Consider the following 27,068-nt stretch of genomic DNA (forward strand, 5'->3'; position numbering starts at 1 on the left):
TGCGTGTGCGTGCGTGCGTGCGTGCGTGCGTGTGCGTGTGCATGCGTGTTCGTGCGTGCGTGCGTGTGCGTGCGTGCGTGTGCGTGTGCATGCGTGTGCATGCGTGTGCGTGTGCATGCGTGTGCGTGCGTGCGTGTGCGTGCGTGCGTGTGCGTGCGTGCTGCGCCAAAACTAACGGAACAAGATTTTCTTTAAGGCTATATTTCATTGGAGTATTTTTTATCGGCCACAGTGGTTTACCGTGTTTTGTTTGTTTAGGTAATTCTTTAAAAATATAGACTTTTGGCAAACCGTTACTGCATACCGCGCACTACTGGAGCCTTTGAAACATGCTTTTACGAGCGCGCCCCGCTGTCACTGTATGGAGGATCGGGCACGCGCTTATACGCATGTTTCAAAGGCTCCCGTGGTGCGCGGTACGCGGTAACGGTTTGCTAAAAGTCTCAATTTTTTTAAAGAATTACCTAAACAAAAAAAAAAAATACAAACCACTGTGGCCGATAAAAAAAAGTACTCCAAATAAATATAGCCCTAAAAAAAAAAATCTTGTTCGGTTAGTTTTGGCGCAACATGTCCGCTTGGGAGCAGGATGGCGCAGCAAAAGTGGATTGGCGCACAGTGACACAACTGGCGCAGCGCTTCCACCGCTGATGTTGATGAACATCCTTGCAAGCGGCGGATTCATTGCCTGACAAAATAAAAAAGAGACACACCCACCCAATCCGGAAGAAAGGTGGGAGAGCGTGACTTTTGTAAGTGCACACAAGTTGAGAGTTTTTTTTTTTTTTCACAACACAAAAAAAAAAATTAATTCTTTTAGGAATTACGTAATCGGGGAAACTATATAAAGCGAACACGTCTGCCCATATTGCCACTGCGTTTGAGAGGTCGTCAACGATGCTGGCCCTCAAACATTTGGTGTTCTGTCTAAGCTTTTCGGCGGCATACGCCAACGTAGAGTTTGAAAGTTGGAAGAAACCGCCGGACAACAATCCTGACCTGAACAGAGAAAAGCTTGGCACGATGCAGGATGCCTGGAAGGTATGATTTATTTTCACCGGCGATATCAATTTTTGTAACGATTTTACAGCCATCTGCCTGCTCATAAAGCGATTGCTGTTTCAGTCGAGATACTCTTTATATTAGTAATTGGAGACGGAAGCCGGATAACCGTGTGAATACATGTACCCGAATAATGTTCCTGCTAAAAACAAACCTCATTGCGTAGTAAAAAAAATGCCGATTGCCTTAAAATGTTATAACCGGAACCGCTAGTTACAATTTGTTCTTAATTTTTATTTTTCACTAACGTCTTGCGTTATCTTTGGACGAAGTCTGAGCCTTCGAGGATGCGTAGAAGTTTTTAACGTGTGGAAAGAATGCAGTTACATTTTATTGGCAGCGGCTCGATATACTGGATTCCCAGGTGGCACAAATTTCCAAGGTTAATACAATAAAACGTGATGCCTATGATCAAAACCAGCTGAATGAAGTTAAATCAACGCTGCCATTTTTGTTACTTAACATCAATATTGCCTGTTTGTTTGTTTCTTCGGACATTTTTTATTTATTAATGTTATTTTTACAAGCACAAATATTGTTGTTAAATCCTTCTTAGTATCTTTGTTACGTCGAGTCTACATTTCTCACTTTTATTCTTCTAGAGAATCAATGACGTGTTTTCACTCGTAGACAGCATGCATGAGAGCGGAGTGTGCATTTTCACGATCTTCATCACAGTTTATTATGAACGCAAAAAAAAATTATTTGATAGTCCTCTTACGTTTAGCTTAGCCTTGAATAGAAGCGTCATCACATCGTGGCTTTATCAATGCATACCCTGCTATACCTAAGGACAGCGCTTAATTGACGTAAAAATAATAACAAGAAACATTTATATGTATATTTCAGACAATCAGGTTTACGGCGAACCAGAGCTATTATCTCATTTATAGTAACGGGTTGGGGACCAGAAAACATTACAGAGACAAGAAATGTTTCCAAGTGCATTCAAGTGACCTCAATGACACATTGAAGAGTGCCAATTACACATCAAAATGGTACGACACAAAATATAAAAAAATGTAAGTCTGTTAATTCATTGCTTTACAATGTCCCCAGAATAGACGTTTTTATTAAAATATCCAACCAGTCCATTGAAGGGGTTAGTTGCGTCTTTAAAAACTGATAAGTATCCACGAGCTTCACGAAAGCAGGATCGCGTGCTTGAATTACTTTATTTTTTACCCAATAATTTGGTATATATACTATTTCAAACTGTATACCGAGGCTTAAAAATAGGATGCATACATTAAGTACGAAATGTCCTCTCATAAGAAAGATAGGAATCAATAATATAGCAGAATAGTTACATCGTCTGAGTACCATATATACACTTGTGCGCAGCCCATATGGGTGTGCCATTGTGAATATACATGGCGAAAATACATTTTAACAATATTGTGCAGGCTGCGAGAACAAGTAAATCTTTATTTTACGTGCACAAATTAAAGAAAAATGAAGCAAACATCGCTTATACAAAATGAAAAAAAAAAAGAGTCTCTCACGATTTCGGACAACACAGTATGGAAGCTTCGCAAATTGAGCCAACTAAGGCTGACAAGATATGCTTTAACAAAACCTGTATCAACTACAATTTTCGGGACATTTTCAACATCTTGCGTGGTCTCTAACGAAGAAAGAATCTAAAGTATGCAGATGATTGAATCGTACTAAATCATTTATAAGTAAGTTTATTACATTGGCCGGTTTTCGATTATTTCCTCTTTAGAGACCATTAGGAGATGAAAATGGCCCGTGATATATTCAAGCGTGGCCTTTGAGTCCCGCAAATGTTGATACTGTGTTTTGTAAAGCTCCTGAACAAGAAATCATGCATGCATGTACACGTGGAGGGAAAAACAGGGAGAGAACCTCTGGAGGGCCACAACCGCGTGCCACGTCCCAACAATTTTCGTACCGCGTTCCACACGGCGGCATGTGCTTCCAGAACAGCTCTGCTTGCCTTTAAATCCGTTCGGTGCACTCATAAAACAAATAGAAAACGTCGAAACGACAAGGCGATGAGGTGGAGTAGCACACTTGAAAGGGCAATTATCAGACTCAAACCTCAAAGCACGACTCCATCAGAGATCTTGTCTTTTGGGTGGCTATGTAGCGATTGTCTATCCGCTCAGAACGGTTCATTTTATCTAGATATTTTCGACATATGATCGTCGTATGCTCTTCAATAACACAATACGTATACGACAATGGTCACTTTATTGTAACACCACAGTATGTGTCTCAATTCTGTATCGGCGTATACAACGTGGAAGTTCGTCTGTTTCTTGCATACCTCGTACGTTTGCTTACTCCCGAAACGCGCACAAGTGCTTTTGTTTCTCCCCGACCTCAGGCAATGTTGCCTTTTCATTGGCATGCTCCTCTATTGTTCCGATGTGCCAGCGACGGATTTTGGAACACAATTGCTCGCCGTATTACGTCGATGTCTGACTTCGCACAAGCGCGAGAAAACGCGTCCCCTTCCCCTGAAATATTGCGATTCCGCTGTGTAAATGCAAAAACAAAACCAACAACGCATTATTTGCCGATCTGTAGCCGGGTGTGCAGATATGGGAGTGACGGTGTCCAGTCATTAGGAGCAAACGACGGGACACAGTCATTATCTCTCAATGTTGAAATATATGTTTTTTTGTTGTGTGATTGCGCATTGTATTACTAGTAGCAGATGTCACCATGCATTGATATTTTTTGCATCTCCATTTGTGTATTTGTTGTGTTAACATGTAAGTTACCCCGCTACAATAATGCTCCCAGGGCAAAATATAGGTAACGAATAAATAAATAAATAAATAAAACATAAGTGAACAAAACCAATCCCCACCCGGTGCTTAAATCGGCGTCAGCCCCTTGGTGAGCAGTATTTGTGTAGGTCGCACGCCGCAAACTTCGGCGATGCTATACCTTCAACATTAGGCAATGGCAGAGGGTGCGCTCGGTTCCCAACCCAACGGGAGACAAGGTGGCGCTACAAGTGACGTCACTCAAAATACGGGGTGAGAGTTGAGGGGCACGGTGACCGTCGATTTGTTTTATTTTTATTAAATAAAAATCAGCGCGCAAAAAGTAAAAGGGTTTGGTGTTCTTCGTTCTATAGGTGATACTGAGTAATTTTTGTAGTTAACTAACCAAATCCCTAAAATCGTTGCACCTCCTTTTTAAAGAGTATAATCCGCACATACTGAAAGCATGAATGTGACCATAGGGATCGGGCAGCGAAAGTAAAAGAAAATTCGTTTCACTAAGGCAAGATTAAAGTACGGGGAAAAGACACCCACCGTTCTGTGTAAAAAAAAACCCAAAACGGCCATTTACTGAAAGTGAAAACAGACATAAGGTGCCGGCTCCCACTGGGAGCTGGCAAGAATTTACAAGAACGATCTCACAAAATAATCATCTATATCTGAACCAGTCTTATTTGTCCTTTCCCAAATATACCGCTTTCGCATAACTGGCACATTCATAGTAGCAAGCATATGTACAAAGCTTTTAGGGCTAAGAAACTTATGTTTGTAGCATAGTTTAGAAAATTAGTTTATTCCTACAGATTCACGTGTCTGTGCCTAGTTTATTGTGGACGGTATTGAAGAAGAAGAATTGGGGTTGTGTGGATATTTATACCGCGTGTCGTTGGTCAGCCATTTCAAAGTTGCGACGACTCACTCGCTGTGGATGAGCAATGTAGTCAGTGCTGTACAACCGCTAGCCTGGGGTCTTTAACGTGCACCACGCAGTAGGGATACACTACCGCACGCTGGTACGATGCTCATTCAGATCAAAACGGGCAGGGGTGGGGATTGAACCTAGGATACTGCGTTCTGCAGCGCGATCTTTTGCTCCACGTGCTCCGAGCTGGTGTGCGCTCACTCGGCCACCAGTCCTTTTTTTTTTTCTTTTTTTTTTATTGCCACTCGGCCACCGAATCTCCCTTGGATGGTATTGTTTCGTTAAAATACAGCGTTATTTTGTTTTATAATGAAGAACAATTTCATTGTCAGGTTTAATTTAATTTACCTACGGAAAGATAAAAAAAAAACTTATACTTGAGAATTGACTTGAGAAACTTGAGACGGAATTAAGTTTCAGCCCTTTCGATAGGTTCAGTTTACATAATTTTAAAATGAGCGAACGTTTAAATATTTTTTTTTTTAATTTCAAGCTAGGCGTTTGTATAGAGAACGAGTGAAGTCTATCGCATATCGTTGAAATAATTTTGGCTAATCTGAAGGTACGCAAACTGCTAAATGATAACTCTAGGTTTAGTTTTGGTTACTCTTTATATTTCTGATTTATGAATTTGAGATGGGCTAAATGCACAATGGCTAAAACTTATGTTACTATGGTCTTAAAAAAGCGTGAAATATAATGTCTAATTAGTATTTAACAAACGTCGTTTGTTAAATATTAACTAGGTTTCGCACGCCTCCTCCTTTCCTATATCCTCTCCACTTTCTACCTTGCCCCAACTTGGCTCCCCTCGCAGCTTAGGAGAGGGGAGCGCTAAGAGGATCATCTTTTCTGCAGGAAATCGAGGTTGTACGTCGGACTTTAAGTGTGAACAAGATTTGTACACATTGTGATTTTTCCCATTTTGTGCTACAGGAAATCGAAAACACAATTTGTTCAAGCTGTAAAACAAAGAGATTATAGTATTGAAAATACTATGCAACTGGGTACGTACCTTACAATTTCTTGGAGTAATAATTAACACTTACATCGTCACCGCACGATTTCTGGCAAGCGTTGTGCGCGAACCAGTTGTCGCCGGGAAGCAAACCATGAATGCAGCAACAATTTATGAATTTATTAAGCACAGTTTAATTGCCAGGTTGTCGACGGGACATCTATCGACTAACAATACTGGTCTTGAATTTTTACGTGGTCTCCATCGACTTGTTTAACCCCTCACATATGTTTCATGCTAAAGCTGCGTGCAAGTATCTATTTTTTATATTTGGGTACCGAGTGCAACTATGGTTTCGGTGTGGTTTACTACAATGTGATGTTTGTTTGAATAACTTATGTGGACGCAGAGGGGTTAATATTAGCTCAAATAGACGCCACTAAGCTTATCCAATATATGGCGGTACACATAAACCGGTGTAAACTTACCAGGAATACAAGGTCGCTGATAGTATGCAAGTGCCTCACATTACCAAAATGTTTCCACTCAAACTATAATTCCGGTTAGCTCTGCAACCTTTTCCACCTAATGTGTACGAGTAAATTAAAGTTATTCAACGATTTTTTTCTTTTTATCTTCTTGTTCTGTTTTTCAAAATTTGCGCATGTTCAGTTGTATACAACCCTTGAAATAGTTACCCTTTTCTTCTTTTTTTTTAGATCGTACTTCCATATAATATGAAATTATTATTCCAGGTTGCAGGCATCTACTAACTCCGATTCTCACAAACCCTGTCTCCGGATGAATATGACACTTCAATACTTCGCTCTCGGCAAAAAGATTTATTCCCTCATTCATTACCTTGGGGGGGGGGGGGGGAGGGGGGGGGGGGGAGGGGGGGGGGGTTTCGGGATCGGGGGACGGTCATCAGCGAGGCCGGGTGGAAAGTCCGCTGCCACAGCAGCTTCTCTAAGTCCCAGCGGTGGTCGTCCACCCCGCGTCATGGGGACGTCGCCGTCCAGGGTCGCTGTCCGGTCCGTTTGTCGAGTCCACCACTCGACATAGTGCCCGCACTTTCCCGGCGCCTGCGTCCGTCTCCCGCCAAATCAAGCGCCAGCGTCTTCGTCTCCTTGTCACCGCTGCACCGTCCTTCGTGTCCCGCCGTTCGAGAGCGCTGCCGTCCAAGAGAGGGCTTCTTTTGTCCGGCTTCCCCTTTTCAAGCCTTGGGTCCTTTCTTCTGGGAAGCCAGTCCCGTGACGTCAGACGGCTTAGGGGAGTGGTCCAGCCGGACCTTGTGCTGCGCGAGGCCATGGCCGGTCCCCCGAGGCAGGACGCATGTCGGAGGCATCGAGTGCGAGTTGCCGGAAATTGGGGTCCGGAGGTTCGGCGCGGGGGAGGGCAGCCAGATCTCCACAAGGTTTTATTATAAACAATCGATAAAATGCTACTATCCAATGTACCTTTGACACTTATTTCGCTTTAAGCTGAAGCAACTAACTGCTCTCAGATTACCTAAACCATAGCCTCCTCTATACTCACAAAGCCTGGCACTTCGATGGCGGAGCCATAGAGTTCCCGGTCACAGATTTGAAGCGTGAGGATCTAGTAGGAGAGAGCATTTCTCGGGGAGTCTGGTATTCAGCGCACAGCTTTTGCAGCGGCGAGGATTCGAAACATGGTTTTCAGGCCCTAGGTGAAAAGAAGCGGTAGCGCGAGGAATGCGAGAAGAACGTGCGGACATTCCATCGCTCGGGACAAGTGTGTTTCGGCGTCTCGCCACAGCGGGGCGCCCGATACACGACTCTTGTCTGCCTTCCTACCTTTTAACTTTAGGCAGCCGCGTCACGTGACAATTGGCCAGGTTTTGTCAGCGTAATCTTACAAGCTTTTTTTTTTTCTAAAAACGTCGCAGCGCGGCAATTAAGAGCAATAAAATGGCGGCTGTCAGCTATTAAAGCGAACCGTGTAACCGTCTAAAATATTTCGTTTGCGGGCGCTTGATGTGCACGCTGCGGTGCAGGCATTTGTTTTTAATTACAGTTCCTTTCAATCTTTTCCTTGGCTTCCAAGACTTATGTATTGTGCTCGGTTTCTCTCCCCTGCTTTAAGAATCCCCCGATTCAAAGCCAAGGCCTAGTGCATGAGTAACTTTTGACAAACGCGGCAAGCTGGCGCTCCTTCCTTAATTTCAGAAGTACCATGCTTGACATACGTGCTTGTTCAGCGAGAGCACGTTTCGAATCCGCGATCTAGTGTTACCCTGTAAGTTGAAGTATAAGCGGATTATAGATTACTGCTTATTTCTTAAATACTTCTTCTAATTATTTCAATTACTACGCAGTTTTTGTGTAAGGTATGGGGAACAGAAAGTGTATGATATTAAAACCTGGAGCAAGCTATTAGAAATATGTGGGAGACAGAAGAAAAACGAGTGGCAGTTGCTTGCAATGGTATTAACTTCCAATGCCGGGGATGAGGAAAGTGCCCAAACAAGAAGTTACGCCATTCAAGACGGACAGAAGGTTACGTACAAATGCTATATAGAAAACCTTTTCCATTCGTTTTTATTCGGGGCGTGTACGTGGAAGGCTTCCGCCACCAACATCCGCGAACCAGAAAGCCCAATGACGTTTTCACCTGGCTACATTGTGGGCATTCGACGGCCTTAGTCGAAAGGCTCTGTTATACTCCAATGTTGAGCGAAGCGAACGCAGCATAGCACAGAACGCGTGCGTTTGATTGGCCGGCGAGCAGAACTCGATGTCTGCCACCAATCAGTATTTGTGTCCGCTGCGCTACGCCGCGCTTGCTACACTCGACGTCGGATCGTACCAGAGCCTTAAATGATCAGCCCAATACACTATTTTCAAAAGTTCACTACAGCAGCACTGGCGGTCGGCATTTTTCGGGCACGAAGCGTGGGGTTTAATCCGAGTTTTTGCCAACCGCTGTTGCAGCACTCGTCTTTAAGATGAGCTCAGTGCACGTGCTCAAACAGCGGCGTACTCAGAAAGTTGACCCAGCAGCTATTGGTGTGGACACTTTTAAATGGGTTCTATTATCCGTGGCTACATACTCATTTTCTGTCTTCTTTACTTGTTTTGTTTAATTGCTGACGCCGTTTATTGTTGACTGCAATTATAGTTGTTTCTGGCATTTTTTTTAAATTATTTTGCTCTGTGTAATTTTTTGCGTTAACGCTACACGCCAAGTCCTGACTCAAACCCGATCCGTGCGCATGGTGTCTAGCTCACAGCGTACCACTTAATTAAAAAAAAATGATCTTCCATTTTTTCTTTTCAAGGCCAGCGAAAACCTAATGCCACATCACCACATGGAAGCTGCTACGATCTCAATTTCAACTTCTTCTGCGAATCAACAGGCTGCATCATATTTCATCCGGAATGTGGGCGACGTTCCTTCACTAAATATTCAGAAAACTACGTTATATTCAGCAATCCCTTTTGTCATGTATTGAGATCACTACAAAATGAAGAGGATGATGCATGTGGGTATAATGAAATGAGTTGCCCTACTGCAGCACCTTATTAATAACACTTTCTAGGCGCAAAAATAAATTAATTGAATTTAAATATATGCAAGATATTCGACATCTGGGTTTAAAACAGTGCGACCAAAAACAAGGACAAAGTCAAGACGAGACAAACAACAGCGCTGTCATCTGTCTTGTCTTCACTTTGTTGTTCTTTTGCGCTGTCTTAAACCAAGATGCTTGTCAATCGAGTAGTACAAACATACATTTTAGCAAGATATTCAAAGTCGTTTCGCCCTTAACACCAACTCAAATATTTTTCGAGCCACGTGGCGTCCAGGAACCGACAACTAAGCGTTTAATGATTGTAAAAATGTCCCAAATGCCGGGAGAATTCATCCAAGCTAAGAGTGAAAATCTTAAAACAAAACAACAAAGCTATAACAAAAAGATAGATGTTTTGCTACCTATGCAAGTGGCTTCTTCACAATGAACTAACATAAATGAAGCAAGAGCCCTCATCTATACAAACAAAAAGAATAGACCTTTCTATAGCTGTCACCCAGACTTAAATTCCGAATCACTGGGCTGTTGAGTCATGTCCGCCGCCTGATATTCCGCTGAAGAAAGCAACTGCGCATGCTCAGAACGCGGTTCACAGCCAAGTAGACAAGGATGGCAGCGCGCAGAAGGTGATTATTGGAAGGATCTGTAGAGGTTTACAAGTACGGCCTTTGGGCGCCGCCATCTTGCTCCATGTGTGGGTATATCCTATGAGAGTCAAGCATTTCTGAGGCCTACGCACGGATTCCAGACTTGCCAAAAAAAAAAAAAGCGTTTTCCATTCACGGTGGCCAGACTAGCTCTTAAAGCGCGGCTCCTTGCTAACGTCTCTAAGATCCGTCGTTGTCGAATTGGCAGGCAAGCTTGCATAGTACCATGATGCTGACCCCATGCGGAAACTTATGTGACTCCTTTTATACTCATGCCAAAGTCTGGAGCGGTCCTTGTGATATCAATGGTTGGTGAATATACTGAAGCATTTCAACAGGTCAGGTGAATCGTAAAGAAGTATTGGGAGCTGAAATTGAATAGATCCTAGGACATTGCCCCCTCAGCCAGGAACCTGGCGAAGAGTTGCAGTCTTAACGCTTGTGTAGCTACCATGTTCGCCCCATGCTAATATTAAAAGATACTCCTCTTATTGTTTGCTTTTTCACTAAAGTAAAAAAAAGAAAGACATAAATGAAGTACGCAATCAAGATACCAATAGGCTGGAGGACATTATAGTTTATTAAATATGCGAATACATTTCCATGTCTCGATTTCATGGGTCATAAATCCTGGAGATCTGAATTAGGTGCCACCCCGACTGCAGCTAATATTCGAAGCTTCAGATAAAATACAAGGCATAAAAAATAAAACACTCGATTAAAATAATGTAGCGCAACGCCCTTAATACAAGGGTAGAAACAGTTTTACTAGAGGAGACCAGCGGTCAAGTCGTGTGTGCTATTGTGTATTCTGATTTTAGTATTTTGTTTCTACCTAGACACAAGGCTATGGATGAAAGAATAGACTGGTTTTCCTGACATTATATCTAACACATTACCTTCGCTCTACTTGCAGAAAACCTATTCAAGTTCGAGAGTCAAAACTCCTTATGTGTGCACGTTGATTGTGGAAAAGACGTTAGCCATCTTGCTCAATATTTGTCTTAATTTTCATAGACAGGCCAATATTGAAAGTGCTCCTTAATGAACTCCTTCGGATCCTAAAAACCAGGAGAGAGGTGATATGGTGCAGCATTACTAATCGCCAAAGCTCGCTGCGATAGCTACACTGATTAACATAGAGTTTAAAATCTCAGAAAAATATATTTAAGTGTTCAACACCATACATTTGAAAGCATATTTAAACGATTCAACTCAGTTGGTAAAACTTGAATCGCCTTTTCCTTTGTGCACAGTTTAAAAGGAATCTCTTATTTTTTTCTTTATTGAACTTTTTCAAGTGAGGCAAACTTATGTTTATATTTTCGCCCTTAAACCGATTGTTTTTCATCTGTCTTATGCTAAGCGAACTGTTATATACTAAAATGCGCGTTTTACCCATTGTCTCAAAGTATCGCTTTTTTTTTTTTCCAGCTTGTGAAATTTGGTTGAGGGAAGATTGGTTAAAAAATGTGACGATTCCCCAAGTCGCTACAAAAGCAGGAAGCAAAGAAAGTGGGGAAAAGAAGGAGCTTGGCAGTTCGTATTTGTATGATTCCTTATTTAAGGAACTTCCGTCCAGCTGTCGATACGCATTTCTTCTCAACTGTGGATATCCGACATACCGAATTTATGACAAGGAAGATTGCAACAAGATAGATAAAACAGATAACGCCGCATCGGGTGGCGTAAACGCAACTAATTAGCGCAATAAGTTCAGCAAATACACTTACCGTCTCTGTATCGGACATCGCGATTAAACCATCAAAATCGTGTCTTTCGAGTTTGTTTTTAATTGCTCCACGAATGTGAACCAGCATAGCATCTAAGACAGTCATTTAAACAGTGTGGATGATTGAAAAGTGCAGAAAGCAGGAGGACTTTATGGCGTGTGATAGTTCGAGAAGAAATCTTGCACACTGCAGTGCGGGAAAAAAAAGTGGTCTAGTGATGAAAAAAGAAACTTTAGCGAGGAGTACCAAAGGTAGACTTGCTGTCTGTTTTGTCGAATAAAAAAAGTAATAAAGTATTTTTTGCTTTTCAATTGCCATTTGTGACTTGAAAATGGTTGCTGTAAATAAAACAAAGGGGCCTGCGCTTCTGCGGTGCTTGGCGACAGACTACATTGAATTGCGATAGCATTGCTTGTCTTCTATGAATGCAGCATGCCGCTGATTAAGTTGAGTCTACGCCTATAGAAGGCAATGGAGCGTCAAATGGTCGGCTATTTTCATTCCACATAAATGTTAATACTCAGCAGATTGACACTTCTGCTTAGGTATATCCTTGTCAGACAACTTGTTCCTCCTGCACTGCGCTGTGAAGACTGCTCTACGCTCTAAAAAAAAAGGGAGTAGTACTTCCTCCCTTAAAGGAGGAACTCGCATGTATCATATATTGCTTTACAAAGGGAGGAAATTTCCTCCTACAAAACGGGAGGAAATTTTCTCCCCCAGTAAGGGAGGGAAGTTGCCACCTATTTTTGCTCGTAGGCAAAACGTTCCTCCCCTAAGAAGGGAGGAAAATCGCCACCTTTTTTCGCCCAATGGAGGAAACTTTCTCCCCTCGCGTAGTTCATATAGCTTCCACCAGATGGCGCTCAAAACAGAAAAAAAATGTTGGTGAAGTGCCAATTTGTTTTCCAATGTCCCACAGCCTCGACCGCTACAAGGTAAATACACATACAACACGAAACACACAAAATACACGAAACACAAGCAGTACACCCCACAACAGCAACAACGCAGCGACACCAAACGTGTCAATCTGCTGATTGACACGTTTGGTTATTGACACCAAATGTGGTACGATTGACACATCAGCAATCGTAACACGTGCGCTAAATTCGCACTCTCTCTATATATGGCAGTCTTATTTTTGAATCTGATTTGGACGGTGACTGCCATCATTTATCGCATAAACACGGAGAGACGGAGCAAAGATTACTCGTACTTCATACATTATTTCAATTGTCTCTTGGAATAGCCCCCATCTCTTAATTCAACACCCTGACCAAATCAAATGTAGATCATTAGGCTAATTAACTAAAATTTAATTATTTTTTAAAATAAGTTCGAAGAATCATGTTGGCAATGCAGTGTTGAAATGCAGTACACTGGTGCTGAAATTTGCCACCGAGCTTTTGCTTGATTGGAGTGTTCAGTGCCAGTGTAATCTATTTTCAGTTTTGGCGGGGCAATAATTATTTAAATTGTTGCACGAGAATTTAAATGAATTTTCCAAACAAAAAATATTACTGGCTTTAGAAAGACTCGTTGCAAGAGCAGAGGACATATCTTGGGCCATGCTTTGTCACCCGTATTAGATAAATTTAATAGTGTTTTAATTTTCTAACCTGCAGCGTTTTTACCATAAAAAAGTAAGTGCTGGGAGCGATAAGGGCCCACGAACCATGACTTTGGTATCGCAACCGCCTAAAAACATCACGTTGCCCAAATCAGAAAGATAAAAAGCCCCGTGTCGAGAGTTTTAGATCGTTCAGTCACTTCCGCAACTCTATAAGCAATCCATTATGGGTATGGCGTCCGCTACCTATACCGTAGCGGAGCCGTGTTTGCATGTTTTAAAGAACTTTTGCAACCCGTTGCAGAATATAGCGTTACGAGAGCTAACGCAAAGCAATTATCTCGGACACTAAAGCTAAAATAAAAGGTTGTACAGCAATTGTTAGTAATATTCTATTTATGTCGCTATCTAAATAGAACATTAATTTATTATCGAGTAAGCTTATGTTCATCCTTGCTTCTTTTAAAATTACGTCCAGTACATTTGCGACCAGTAGACTTGAGATCCACGCTGTTGACGCCAGCTCGGCTCGGTCGTGTACTACAGCCGGCCAGCGCTTGTTTCGCGACACGAGAGAAACCGCGCGATAAGGGACTAGTAAGTCGGCCGCATAAAAGAAAACAAAAGTGCGACGGAATTATTTGTTCATTTTACTTCTTTTTTTTTTTTTTGCGAGAGCGTTATTTGATATGTAGCTCACAGTTGCACGAAATGCCGCACAAACTAAAAAAGCGGCGGAGAACCGTCCGCTGTCGTGAATCAATCGTTCCTTCAAGACTGCAAATCCGGCCTCCCTCCCCCCCTTCGCCCCGCACCGAGAATGGAATGTCTGTACTACCCTTTCTTCCAACTTCCAAGTGAACTCTTCCCAAATGAACGGTTGACCTCGTCTCCCGGATCCGCTGCTTCGTTCCTTCGCCGAATCGTCATTTCAGTGTCATTTCTTGTGCGGGGCTCCGGTTTTTGAAGGAAAAAAGATCGCCTGTTCCCGCAAGTCAGTCATGATCTCGATGATCACGGACTACAGCGTGTGTCGGACGAAGTCGCTCGCCACAACGCGGTGCTCGTTCCTATCGGCTGGATACGCCCTGTTCCGTTTTACACAGAAATGAAATAAACGCCGCACGGATTACCTTTCGCTGTATGGTACGTAGGCTTTATTTCAAGAGTATGTGTTTCTCGCGGAGGTGACGGGGCTAGGAACGTATAGACGCGTTCTCTCGAATAGAGCAGTGACCTTAGCAACTACGTGATCAAGCAAAAAAAAAATATATTCAACGCTTATGCCGATTATTTTTTGTGCGCCCTACTTGTTCCTAAAGATAAAGCAAATAGGCAGGCGAGCTGGTTAAGGATAGATAGTTTCGTGTCTGTCCGTCCTTTTTTTTTCTTCCCTCGCTCCAAAGTCACTATGTCTGCTTGTCATGTAGCAAGTGACGCGACGAAAGCGGTCGTACTTGCCATGCCAGTGATAAATCGCCACCTGTACTTATCGCAGCTGCAAGCTTTCATCCACAATGAATAAGCGCGATCTCGAAGCGGGAACATACGGCGTGATTCTTGCAAAACGCACGCCGTTTTCTTTTCTTTTTTTTTTTTGTTAAGCTAGGCGACAGGGAGGAACATTGCTTTTTCCTCCATTTCTCCTCCCTTTTATTTTTTTAGAGTGTACATCCAAGGAGCGCCTCGTACCACGACCTGTCAATGCACGCGATAGGTAGATAAAAGGTAACTTAATAAATATTGCTTCAAAAGTCTCTCCATTGGCTCGTGCAATTAATAAAAAAAATCTCTCCCTCGCGGTCCAGTGTTTGAACGATGTGCTCACGATTCATGTTGTCCTGCGTTTGACTCCGCTTGAAGGGCGCTGGGATTTTTTTTTTTTTCAACTTATCTTTTTTCTAATTACCCCCGCGTGTATTTTCGTTTTTGTTGCATATCAAAATGCTTACGATAAAGCACCTCAAATATGGCTATCGCATTAAGAACTGAGAATACCATTCCCTTTTGCAAAACGAAAAGAAGAACTCGTTTTAATATTTTTTACTAACTCCTGGCAGGACAAAACGGAGTGACTGCTTTTCTACCTGCGACAAATGCGAGTGTTTACCTGCTGTCTGGGCAGTCGCAAAATTTCAACCGTGCTTGTTTTGACGCCCTTGTGTTTTGTGATCGCCGATTATCGCGCTTTTGCTGGCTTTTGTGTTTGAAACAATCTGCCCCTTGTTTTAGAGGTAAGTCCTTAGAATGCAAGAATGTGACTTTAGCATAACCTGTAATTGTGTGAAGCTCCCCAAGACGTCGACAGCCTGCAATGCCGTACCATCAACAAATGGCCAGTTAACACCATAGATGTTGCAGTTGTGCACCATTTGGACAACTATGTGATTGACTCGGGCGAGAGTTTCAAATAATTCTTTTTCATATTTGTTTTCTTTTTGAATACGCCGTTCCCAAGATTCACATTTTTAAGAAGACCCCTGGGAATCATTTCCATTCGTTTGCGAAAATAAAAGTATCGATGCTAGTAAATAGAAAAACTGAAATACTTCAGAAGTAGCCAGCAGTCTCATATGTCTGGGAAATATCTGATCAACTTCAGGGCGCAGTTGCTAATTCAAATAAACAATCCTGGTCAAGCGCCAAATAGAGAACATAATACCTCTTCCTAAAGCAGCTGCAGCAAAAGCCAAATTGGCAACATTTCTACATTGGTAAGGTAAATGTATTGCTCACGTCATTCAACGCGCAAGGAGCCAACCTTACAAAATAATACATTACAAAGGTCGTTGTGCACTTGAACGACGATTTATTCTTATTGTTAAATGGCAGCCGAGAGCCCCATAAATCGTGGAGCAGTGCACTTGCTTGCCGAGTAATTCTTAAATTGCTTTCCGCATCAAAAAGGAACTGAATATAGAAAACAGGCGGTGCAGGGATTTTTTACTTTCAGGAAATATTGCTTAGATACAATTCCTTACGTTCTCAACACACGCATCACACGTTAGTGAAGACAGTTTCCGATAGTCACAGGTACCAAATCGCAAAGTTTTTGTTTTTATATCCTTTTTTTCTGAAGTTGCTATAGGACCCGAAACTTGGAGACAGGAATGCTGGAAGTTACAAGTGCCGTCATACGACCAAAAACAGCTACTGCACAACTTAACTAAGTGCGATTCGGGAGTGCATTACACACATCAAATCGTGATAAAATCTTTCTCTGCACAGATATAGTAAAAAAAAAAACAAGAAATTCTATGTGCGTGTGAGCTGGCGATAGTTAATCATATTTTGTGAAGGCCACGACTGTGATGAGGAATAAAGACTTTTAAGTCGTAGAAAATGACAGAGAACATCTCACTCTGGAAAAAGAAACAGGAGAGGATATGGGTAAGATTGGCACCCAAGAGCGTCTTTGCGATCGGCATTCGTGATTGAGAAAACGCTCACTATACCACTATACATCTTTATTCACTTTGACGACGTTGTTTTAAGAACGCGAAGATTCCAAACTTCTCTCGTGCTTTTTACACGCACCATCGAGCTTCGTTCGCAATAAGTACGCAAGAATGCCACTCGTGACCTTCCAACGAGGAAAATTCTGCTCTTCACGTCACGAGCGGAAACCATTAGAGGGCGCCACCGAAGCACCTTGGCGCCAAGAGTCTGACGAAAAGAAAAATGCTTTCCTTTGAGTATAATTTTATTTATTTAGAGTGTTTATGGACTAATAAAAATTAATCAATTGTATTACATTGGCATTCGTGCGTCTTCTAAGTTTAGCGGTTCTTTTATTGCTAACATGGCAAAACTGATAATAAAATTGTGTTTTTATCGGGAAGTGAAACCTTGGTTGTGATGTTTGTGTGTGAAATATTACAATGTGTTGGTTTAAAAAAAGTTCCTTCTTTCGCACACCTTCTTTGTGTGGTGCAGCATATGTCCAAGAGAAAATTTTGCTGAATCGAATAACCTCGAGTTCTCCCCATAGGTCGGGCATCCTTGACAAAAGCATATGTCTGACAAACATACACCTTGACAAAACTGATGATGATGACAACATGTATTTGTTCACAGATGGGGTAAGGGAAGATGGAGTCTAGACAGAGCCACAACTCTCCCCCCTCAGTCTGCGGCCAGGAGTCCTTGTTCCTCTGCGGCGGCCACGGCCATCTGGACCAGACGGACCTGTTCTCCCGGGTTCGAGCTGTGCAGCACGGTCTCCCACTGCTCGGAGGTTCAAATGTTCAACAGTAAACGTTTAGCTCTATTTCTATTTTTTCTATATTTTTTAATGGGACAGGGGGCTCAGCTCATATGTTGCAGGTCGGCCCTGTCCCCGAAATGCTTACATGCGCTGGAGTAAAGCCCCGGATAGCAGCGGCTGTACGCCCCTGAGTTTGGAAATGTATTAGTTTGAAGAAGGTGCCACGCCACTGCCTGCCATTTGGACAGTGTCCTGTCTGCTGCGGGGTATTTAGCCCCTCCCAGCTTGTAGTGGTTAATTACGTCCCGGTAGGCAACTAGCCTGTCTCTGTCCGACCGCCGCAACGAGTGCGTGTCAAAGATGTTGGTGACGTCGGCCCGGTCGGTTAAGCCTCGAGCACCGTCGTGCGCCTTCTCGTTCCCCGGGAGGCCCGAGTGAGCTGGCGCCCACACAATTTGAACTCCCCGAACTCGATCTCCGTGGAAACCCGTCCGTAGATTTTTGAGTGCCTTGGACGATATGCGTCCCCTCGTGTAATTTAAAATTGCCGGCTTGGAGTCACTTACTGTTACGTCAGGAGTCGCTTACGGAAAGCACAACGAGTAGCTTTACTCTGCGATCGTGATGGCGGCGTGACCGAATGTCCCTGCATGCGCAGGCACGTACACTGTCTGATGTCGCAGAAGAAGACGAGGCGCGTCTTCTTCTTTTTCCATGTTATGCCGGACATAACACCTCCCCCCACTAGACGTCATGTCCATATCTTTGAGGTGGTCGCCGGTCTCGGGAACTTCTTCGAGTGCCTAAAGTGTCAGGCTCTGCCGGCGGCACAACAGGAAGCGATTCCTCGGGAATAGCAGTTGTGCTGTTGTCCCTGATGGTTGTCGCGGGTTGCGGAGCCAGGCCATCACGGCTGTTAATGTCCCATGCGGGTGCCACAGCTTTCTGTGGAGGTTGATTATGCGATGCCACTCTTCGCGGCCGTATGTGGTTGGTGTGCCGGCGAATTGAACCTTGCTCTACCCGAATCATCCAAGAGCGATGTCCCAGCTGACGTTCGATCACTCCCGGTATCCACTTTTTACCGTCTGGAAATGTTTTAACCCACACTGCTTGGCCTACATTCAGCTTGCGTGGGTTTGTAAAGGTGGCAGTGCTTTCAGGTGTCTCGGGGCTGAACGTCTTTAGTCGCTCGAGAGCAGACGGAAGTTCTCTTCCAAAAAGCATCCAAGCAGGTGTCTTTCCTGTTGCCACATGGATTGTTGTATGTTGTTTGATTAAAAATCTGGCAACCACACAATCCAGATCTTCTCTTCCTCTTTTAGCTAGTGCCATTTTCAGCTCTTGAACCATGCGTTCAGCCTGGCCGTTAGTTGCTGGATGGTATGGCGCGCTTGTGATGGATATTACACCGTTATTCCGGTAGAAGGTCTTGATGTCGTCGGACACAAACGCTGTGCCGTTGTCCGAAACCACCTTCCGGGGAACGCCGAAAGTTGCGAAGATAGCCCCCAATTCTCTAATGACGGCAGCCGACGTCATGTTTCGCATCACTCGGACTTCCACCCATTTAGTGTATGCGTCCACGACCACCAGAAAAACTTGGCCTTCAACTGGACCCGCAAAGTCCACGTGAATAGTATCCCAAGGGTGGTAGGGTCTGTGCCAGACTGGCATGGGCTCCTTCGGTGGTGTCTTGCGGTGGGTCTGGCAGGCAGTGCATTCTGCGACGAATGACTCTATGTCTGCGTCGATACCGGGCCACCAGAGGTAGCTCCGTGCGCATGTCTTCATTGCTATAATTCCAGGGTGCCCCGCGTGAATCCACGTCAACGCGTCCGTCCTCAGCCGCGTGGGGATCACAATGCGTGCCCCCTATGTCACACAATTTCGGTGTGTCGACAGTTCTGCCGCCTTTTTTGTGTAAGGTGCGAACTCTGGTGATTTGAGTCGATGAAGAGTGCCCTTTTCAATTGCTTCTAACACTTCAACCAGCACAGTGTCCTTTGCTGTCGCTTCTGCTACCTGTTGCGCTGACAGAGGAGGCCGTGACAATCCTTCAAACATCAAGATGTCGCCAGGTGGATTCAATTCGTCTTCTGTGTGTGGTAACGGAAGCGGACTGAGAGCGTCTGCGTTCTGGTGACGATTTCCTGGCCTGTATTTCAGGTCGTAGTGGTAGGCTGCCAGTTTCACGCACCATATAGTCATCCTTGGTGATAATACTTGTGGAACAGGCTTGTTGGAGCCGATGATACCTAGCAGAGGCTGATGGTCTATGAATGTGGTCACGGACCTCCCAGCTATGTATTGATGGAAGTGGTGAACTCCGTACACGATAGCGAGGCCTTCACGATCCAGTTGCGAATAGTTCCGCTCGGCACTGCCTAGCGTTCTGGATGCAAAAGCGATCGGAGCCTCCCGCCCATCAGCATCTTGCTGTGCAAGTACGGCTCCCACTCCATATGGTGAGGCGTCGCAAGACAACACTAGAGGTCGTTTTCCATCATAGTGTGCGAGCACAGTGTAGTTCGCCACTAGATCTTTCAGCTTTTTGAAAGCCCTTCGGTGTGTTTCTTCCCACCTCCACTCTTTGTTCTGTTCAAGTAGTTTGTACAGTTCCTTCGCGATTGTCGCGCGATCCTTTAAAAACCTGTCGTAAAACGCCAGGAGGCCTAAAAAGGACTGTAACTACGTCTTGTTCTCTGGTTCTGGGGCTTCGACTACTGCTTGGATCTTGTCCTGGGTTGGATGAATTCCCTCGGCGTTTATGCGGTGACCTAAGAATTTGACCTTCTTCACGCCGAAGAAGCACTTGCTTTGCTTGAGCTTCAGCCCTGCCTTTTCCAGTCGTGAGAGTACCTCATCCAGCCGACGCGCGTGCTCACTTGGAGTTGTTCCGCTGATGATTATATCGTCAAGGTAAACGCTAACTCCCGGAATGGCCGCGAGTGTGGTTTCCATGACTCGTTGAAATATCGCCGGGGCGGCCGCGATTCCGAAAGGTAGTCGCTTCACTCTGTAGAGCCCCTTGATCGTGTTGATCGTCAGTATTTCGGCGGTCGTATCCGTTACTCGCAGCTGCTGATACGCTTGCGCGAGATCAAGGGTCGAAAAGACAGTTCCTCCTTGAAGGTTTGATAGAGCCCCCGTCGGTGTCGGGAGCGGGTAGGATGCCGGCTTTGCTGCGTCGTTCACGGTACTGCGGTAATCCCCGCAGAGCCTCAGGGATCCATCTTTCTTCCTGACAACCACGACAGGCGTTGCCCACGCGGAGTGTTGGACCGGCTTTATAATGCCTTGCTTCTGCAATGCTAGCAATTCGCATTCAACTACTGGCCGTAGTGCAAATGGTACTTGTCGGGCTTTAAGGAACTTGGGTGTTGCTGTTTCTTTCATCTCCAAGTGTACCGTTGGTCCAATGTACCCTGTGATCTTAGACTTGAAGACCTCACTGTGCGCGCTGAGCACCGTTGTGATAGTACGGTCTTGCTCAATGTGGTGAATACCACTGAGTCGAATCTGCAGTGCTGAAAACCAGTTGCGTCCCATCAGGTTGCATCCTGTTCCGGTTGTGACTAGGAGTGGCAGGATATAGTCCTTAGACTTGTGCTTTACGTGTACCTGCGCTGAACCGAGTCCTTCACCGGTCCACGTCTGCAGCGTCATATCCTCCTTCTGTAACGGACGTGGCTTGTTTGGCCATGTTCGCCTGCAGGTCTCTTGACTGATGACCGTGACTGCTGCACCAGAGTCAACTTCAAATTCTAGTGCTCTTCCTTCTACTTTAAGCGTTATGAAGTACTTGGGAACCACGACGCTGGCACGAACAGCATTAAGTTCCTGCATGTCAAAATCACTTACTGACTGATCAGTCTCGTTTTGGTCATCGCTCACCAGGTTGGTCGAGTGTTGTGCAGCACCGGATCGAGCCTTCATTCGGCAAGCCTTCTCAATGTGACCCGTCTTTCTGCAAAATCGGCACGATGTTTTGCGAAATCGACAGGTTTGTGCGCTGTGTTGCTCATTGCAGCGGTAACACGGCGTCTCCGGCTGACCACTGGAAGAGGTGGCTGCCCGGTTCGTAGTTCTACACATTTTGTTGAGGTCTGGTTTGGGGAGTTTCAGCTCCTGTTGTTGTTGCACGGCACTCTCAAGTCTGATGGCAATATCGTAAGCTTGCTTGAATGTGAGTTTTTGTTCTGCAAAAAGACGTTGTAGAATACGCTCATCTTGAACTCCGCAGACGAAGCGGTCACGAAGCATCACGTCCAGCGGCAGCATCGTTGGATTGGAAGCCAATATGCCTCCGGAGCTCGACGACCCCGCTGACACTGTGCCGCCGGTACTCGACGAACCCGCTGTCGTCGTTGGCGATGTAGCTGTCGTCAACACGCCAAAGTTACAGTCAGTTGCCAATTTCTTAAGTGCTGCCACGTAGCAAGCAGGTGACTCCCCTGGATGTTGATCACGCCTCTGAAATTTGCTTCGAGAGAAGAGTTCGGATGGTCTTGGATCGTAATGGTCCCCTAGCAAGGACATAATTTCGTTGAAAGAAACTTCTCCTGACTTGTGGGGTGCAACTAGCGCTTGAACTGTGTTGTAGGTCTCTGCGCCGCATAAAGTCAGCAGTAGCGCCCTCTTCTTTCCGGCGTCTTGCACATCGTTCGCCTGGAAGTAGAAGTCCAAGCGCTCCGCCCAGGCCGACCACGCAGTACCGTCGAACTCTTCGACCTTGCCTCGCAGCGCTGACATCGTTCAAACGATGCAAGTCTTCCCTTTTGCGGTTCTGGTCCGCCTTCGTCGCCAATGTTACGTGCTGAGTAATCAGGAGTCGCTTACGGAAAGCACAACGAGTAGCTTTACTCTGCGATCGTGATGGCGGCGTGACCGAATGTCCCTGCATGCGCAGGCACGTACACTGTCTGATGTCGCAGAAGAAGACGAGGCGCGTCTTCTTCTTTTTCCATGTTATGCCGGACATAACACTTACTCTGAATTTGATCCGAGAGGACGAGGTCATTGCCAGTTAAATTGCTGCTTCCTCCCCGACCTCCGGTGAAGTCATGAAGACCGTGCCAGAACTGATTAACTTACCAGAATCACAGATCGTCGGCATACATCGACATCTTTACATGCTCTGAAAGTTGGGCCAGGACGACGCTAAAGAGTGTGGGGCTCTCCGGTGTGGAACGCCGGCAGTTACGAAGAAACAGTCACTGTTACCTTTCGTCGTGGTTCGGTAAATTGTGCGTCCTTGAAGGTAGGCCGAGATTTAGTTGTAGATTCGACCACGTACGCGGAGTTTAATGAGGGACGTGAGTATTGCTGAGTGTTCCACGCTGTCGAAAGCAGCCTTTATGTCCAGAAGCACAGCTACCGTGGAGAGACGGCGTCTCCGATGCTGTTCAACATCTGAGACTAAGTCCACGACGCCGTCAATGGCAGAACGGCCACGACGAAACCCCGACATGCACTCGGGGAAGACCCCTCTCTTTTCGAGGTACCAGAGCAGGCGGTTTAGGATCATACGCTCCATCAATTTCCCAATGCAGCTGGAGAGCGCAATGGGGCGGTATGACTCAAGCGACAGAGGCGAATTTCCTGCTTTCAGGATGGGAACGAGGCGAGACTTCTTCCATGACTCTGGGAGCTGTCCTGTGTTCCACATGACGTTGTATTGCTGCAGGAGGGCACCGAGGGCGAGGGGTCCCAGATTGGCTAGCGCCTTATATGTAACACCATTCGGACCTGGAGAGGTGTGTTGGGAACACTCCTGTAGAGCACTTTTGAGTTTCTCCATGGTAAAAACCTCGTCTAGCTCCGGTAGCACGGCGGCTTCAGTGGTTTTCTCGTGTGACAATCCGCTCGCAGGGCGCCGCTGCTGGAGCTCGCAGAACGCATTGGCTGCAGCACGCTCAGTGAATCCTTTTGAAAGTGCCAAGGCTCGGAAGGGAAACTTCTGCCTGGGTGTTTTCTTGAGCCCTCGGGTCACGTTCCATAGTCTCGTTGACGGCTTGTGAGGGTCCATTGAACCGCAGGAACCTCTCCGACGTCACATAGAGAGTCGAATTAGTGTCGCCGTACGACCGCCAGGGTTCGTCGTGCTTCCGCCCAGTCCGCGGCTTTACCAGTTCGCCTGGCACGTCGTTCAGCACGACGTCGAACCGCTCGCAACTTCTCATAATCTGCGTCGATCGCAAGGTATTTGGCGGGGAGTTTCACCATTTTCGTGCTGGATGTCAATGATGATGTTATGCGGGCAGTGATGTCTGTATCTCCTGCACCATTTCTATATGCTGACTCTGTTTCGTTTCTGAAACGACTCCAGTCTGTATATGGAATTGTCCGGTTGTGCCTTCTACCTCCAAAGCCGTCGAGGGAGATGAGGAGAGGCAGGTGGTCGCTGCCCCTGGTGTCAAGATCTGTCATCCATCGGACGGGAAGACGGAAGTCCTCAGAAACCGCAATGATATCAATGGCGCTCTTGAGCTCTCCCCGAAGAAAAGTGTATGTTCCATCATTAAAGACCCCCATGTTCCAATAGCTGAAAATGTCTTCTAGGCGTCTTCCTCTCGCATCAAGTTTATCTCCGCCCCACAGCGGGTTGTGTACGTTGACATCGCCACAGAGAGCAAAAGGTCCTTCAATTTCCTGCAGCACGGCCTGAAATTCCTCGCCAGAGAAATGCACTCTTGGCGGAATGTGGATCGCGATGATTGTGAAAGATATGTTTTTGTACTGAAGCTTTAGACACACGTAATCGGCTGTAGTGTGAAGGGATAATTCTTTCCTGGCAACTGAAATGTCTGTGCGCACACACACGGTGATACGACTTTTTTCCCGATCAGGAACGGAATGAGGGCACTCATATCCGGAGATGCGGAGCGTTGAAGATGCATTTGATTCGATAAAGATTGCAATGGGCGTTTCATACTTTCGTACGAAGTCCTGTATATCAGGCAGTTTGTTTCGTAGGCCGCGCACGTTCCACTGGAGCACAGTGCATTCGCGGTATATTTGATGCATAAAAGGTTCTTCTACAGAGTCTAGACGTCGTTCACTAGCGTGCTCTTGAAGTACGATACCTGTGGTGCTCGTTGCGTGTGCTGTAGGTAACTCATTTATGGAAGTTTGATGCCTAGCAAGCTCCATCGCAGAGCGATTGCTGAACCAGTGTGATTATTTGGAGCATCGCTCGCACCACAGGGGAGTCAAACGGCTTCAGAAGTTCCGTGACCACTGGCATTACAGTTCGTGCAAGGGTTCCCAGTGAGGAGATCAGGCTGGGCTGTTCGTTGCCAGTCGCGCTTCGGGAGGTTTTACGGTTGCTGGTTGGCTGTGATTGCGCTTGAACAGAGGCAGTGCGGAGCGCATGACCGTATGAATTCCGCTGTGCTGTGCGCTGCGATGAAAGGTGGGATGTACCTTGCTCTCTAATGCTATTTGGAGGCTCCAAGCGCTGTTCTCTTGATGCATCTTGTTCCCAAGAGACTGATTCAGGGTTTGATGATGCACGCCGTGCAGGGTGCGAACTCCGTGTTTCACTCTGTGATGCGTTGCTCTGCTCGGGGGGGGGGAGGTACTGCGTCTCATCATAAAGGTCACTGAAACGGTTCTGAAGAATGATCACGTTGTCGTGTTCGATGTTGCGCTGGCCGCGGCTTCGGACGGCAGCTCGGGCAGTTTTGAAGTCTGCTTTGTTAATTGTTTTGTACTTGTTTACGGCTCGTTCTTGTTGCCAGATCACACAGTCTTTCGAGATTGCCTCATGTGCGCCCTTGCAGTTCACGCACTTGGCCCTTTCGGCTTCGCATCTTTCGCTCGCGTGGGAGCCAGAGCATCTGGTACACACCTCGGGGCGAGTGCAAACTGCCTTGACGTGTCCAAACTTGCCACACTTCCTCCACTGCGCTGGTCGATAAACGTATAGTTCGACCTTATGTCGTACTCTGCCCAGAAATACGTGTTCCGGTAGGGTCGCAGAAGCGAAAGTGACGCGAACCGTTTCTGTGGCAGCAAAACGACGCACCTGCGTGATTTTCGTCGTGTTCGCGCTTAGGTTCCGAAGTAACACTTTCTCCGAGATGCTTGCGTCAACGTCCCGAATAAGGCCCACAGCAGTGTTCGGATTCCGAGGCTCGTATGCCCGCACTGCAATGCCGACGAGCTTCCTGATTCGCAGCAAGGACGCTGTGGATTCTTGCTTTCGTGTGCCCACCGCGAGTATGTTCAATCTCTTGTTGCAGCGAATTTCACCAACTTCTGTAGGGGCGTGACTATTTAGAGCCCCCGTGAGCTTCAGGCCGTTGAGCTTGTTCAGAAGTATCGTCGGATCTTGCGGTGGGAAGATGACCGTCAGACCGAGTGAAACGATGGCTTTCTTTCTGCTTTCCTCATCACTGGCGCTCTCGATCTTGCGCTTCCGTTTGCGTCTTGTCTTCACAGAAATTAAGTCCTCGTCATCCTGGTCCTCTGGGCCTGATGTAGTCATGTCAGAGTCAGAAGTGTCGTTAGAAGTTGAGTTGTCATGGTTTCCTTTGCTGCCGTCCACGATCTTGCCACTTGTCCCTGCTTCCGCAGGTTGTTGACCGTTGTCGAGATGACCGGCTGCCGTTGTGTTCGCTCTGGTGTCGTTTTCCGCAATCACAATTGGGGGCGTAGCCATGGCGACGGCAGCCCGAAATTGCGACGCCGGTGAGAACATGAGTATGGGAAGCCAGAGGATACCCTCCGTCCTCTCAGGGGCTGAACGTGGGAGCAGTCGCTGTTCCGTTGGTCGTCTTGTGGTGTCGGCGAGGGATGTCTACTTCCCAGGCTTGTGTTTGCGAGCAGTTGATCTGGCGCACAACGACGGTCAGGGAGCCACCCGAAAAAGTATCAAGAGGGCGGCGGTGCGAAGGCGGGATGTCGTGAAAGGCGATCTCGATGCGAACTATAGCTGTCGACGCGACGAACTCCGTCGGTGGTTGAATCGTAACTCTCGACTCAGACTCGACAAGGTCGCGGGCGGCCTCTTATCTAAGATGAGTCACTATCTCGAAGATTCGGCGGAGAAGGTTCGAGCGTAGCGCGCTCGTTGCGAGAATGAACACGCACTTTCTGGAACAACAAAATCAGGGATAAACGATAGAAGTTACGTCCGGAACAAGAATAAACGAGAACTTTCTAGAGGTTCGTGATTGAGCCTTGCTTTCTCAGCCCCTGCGCGCGGCAATATTCTTGGCGGTTTAACCCCCTCTTTCGTTTCCCTCCCTGCTACTCTGAGTACATGTATATTTGCGTAGAAGGGCCATCCGGGTCAAGAAGCTTTGAAAGTATGAAGTCTTGCGAGAGTGATACCACTATGCTATGTTTCATTTTTCGGTTAGTATCGGCAAGGAAGTTGTGCGCGTAGCTGACACCATAAAGAACTTAGAAACTTGGGATAGTTCAAATAGTCTAAAAATAAGTGAGAACAAACCGAAAGTTTTGGGGTTAGTTTTGGGGCGAAAGATCTCGTCTTTCGCCCCAAAACTAAATATTATCACTTTACATGCGATAGCAAACTCCTCTCCTGTCGAACTATAGGAAGTTCCTTTAAAACATTGGGGGTGCTATTTCGAAGTACATGTCGTGAATCAAATACGTCGGCATAGATCG

The 27,068-nt window shown here is 45.9% G+C and overlaps 1 protein-coding gene across 1 annotated transcript; it reads left to right on the forward strand.

Moving 5' to 3' along the window:
* The first annotated feature begins 897 nt into the window (after nt 1-897).
* On the forward strand, nt 898-11,619 carry LOC121837942. Its single transcript, XM_042293849.1, has 5 exons — nt 898-1,041; nt 1,912-2,084; nt 5,686-5,756; nt 9,012-9,215; nt 11,348-11,619. The coding sequence occupies exons 1-5, from the start codon at nt 898-900 to the stop codon at nt 11,617-11,619; spliced, it is 864 nt and encodes a 287-aa protein (XP_042149783.1).
* Nucleotides 11,620-27,068: the final 15,449 nt, after the last annotated feature.

This window comes from Ixodes scapularis, unplaced genomic scaffold (genome assembly GCF_016920785.2).
Source record: "Ixodes scapularis isolate PalLabHiFi unplaced genomic scaffold, ASM1692078v2 PGA_scaffold5__190_contigs__length_132052651, whole genome shotgun sequence".
Lineage (NCBI taxonomy): Eukaryota > Metazoa > Arthropoda > Arachnida > Ixodida > Ixodidae > Ixodes > Ixodes scapularis.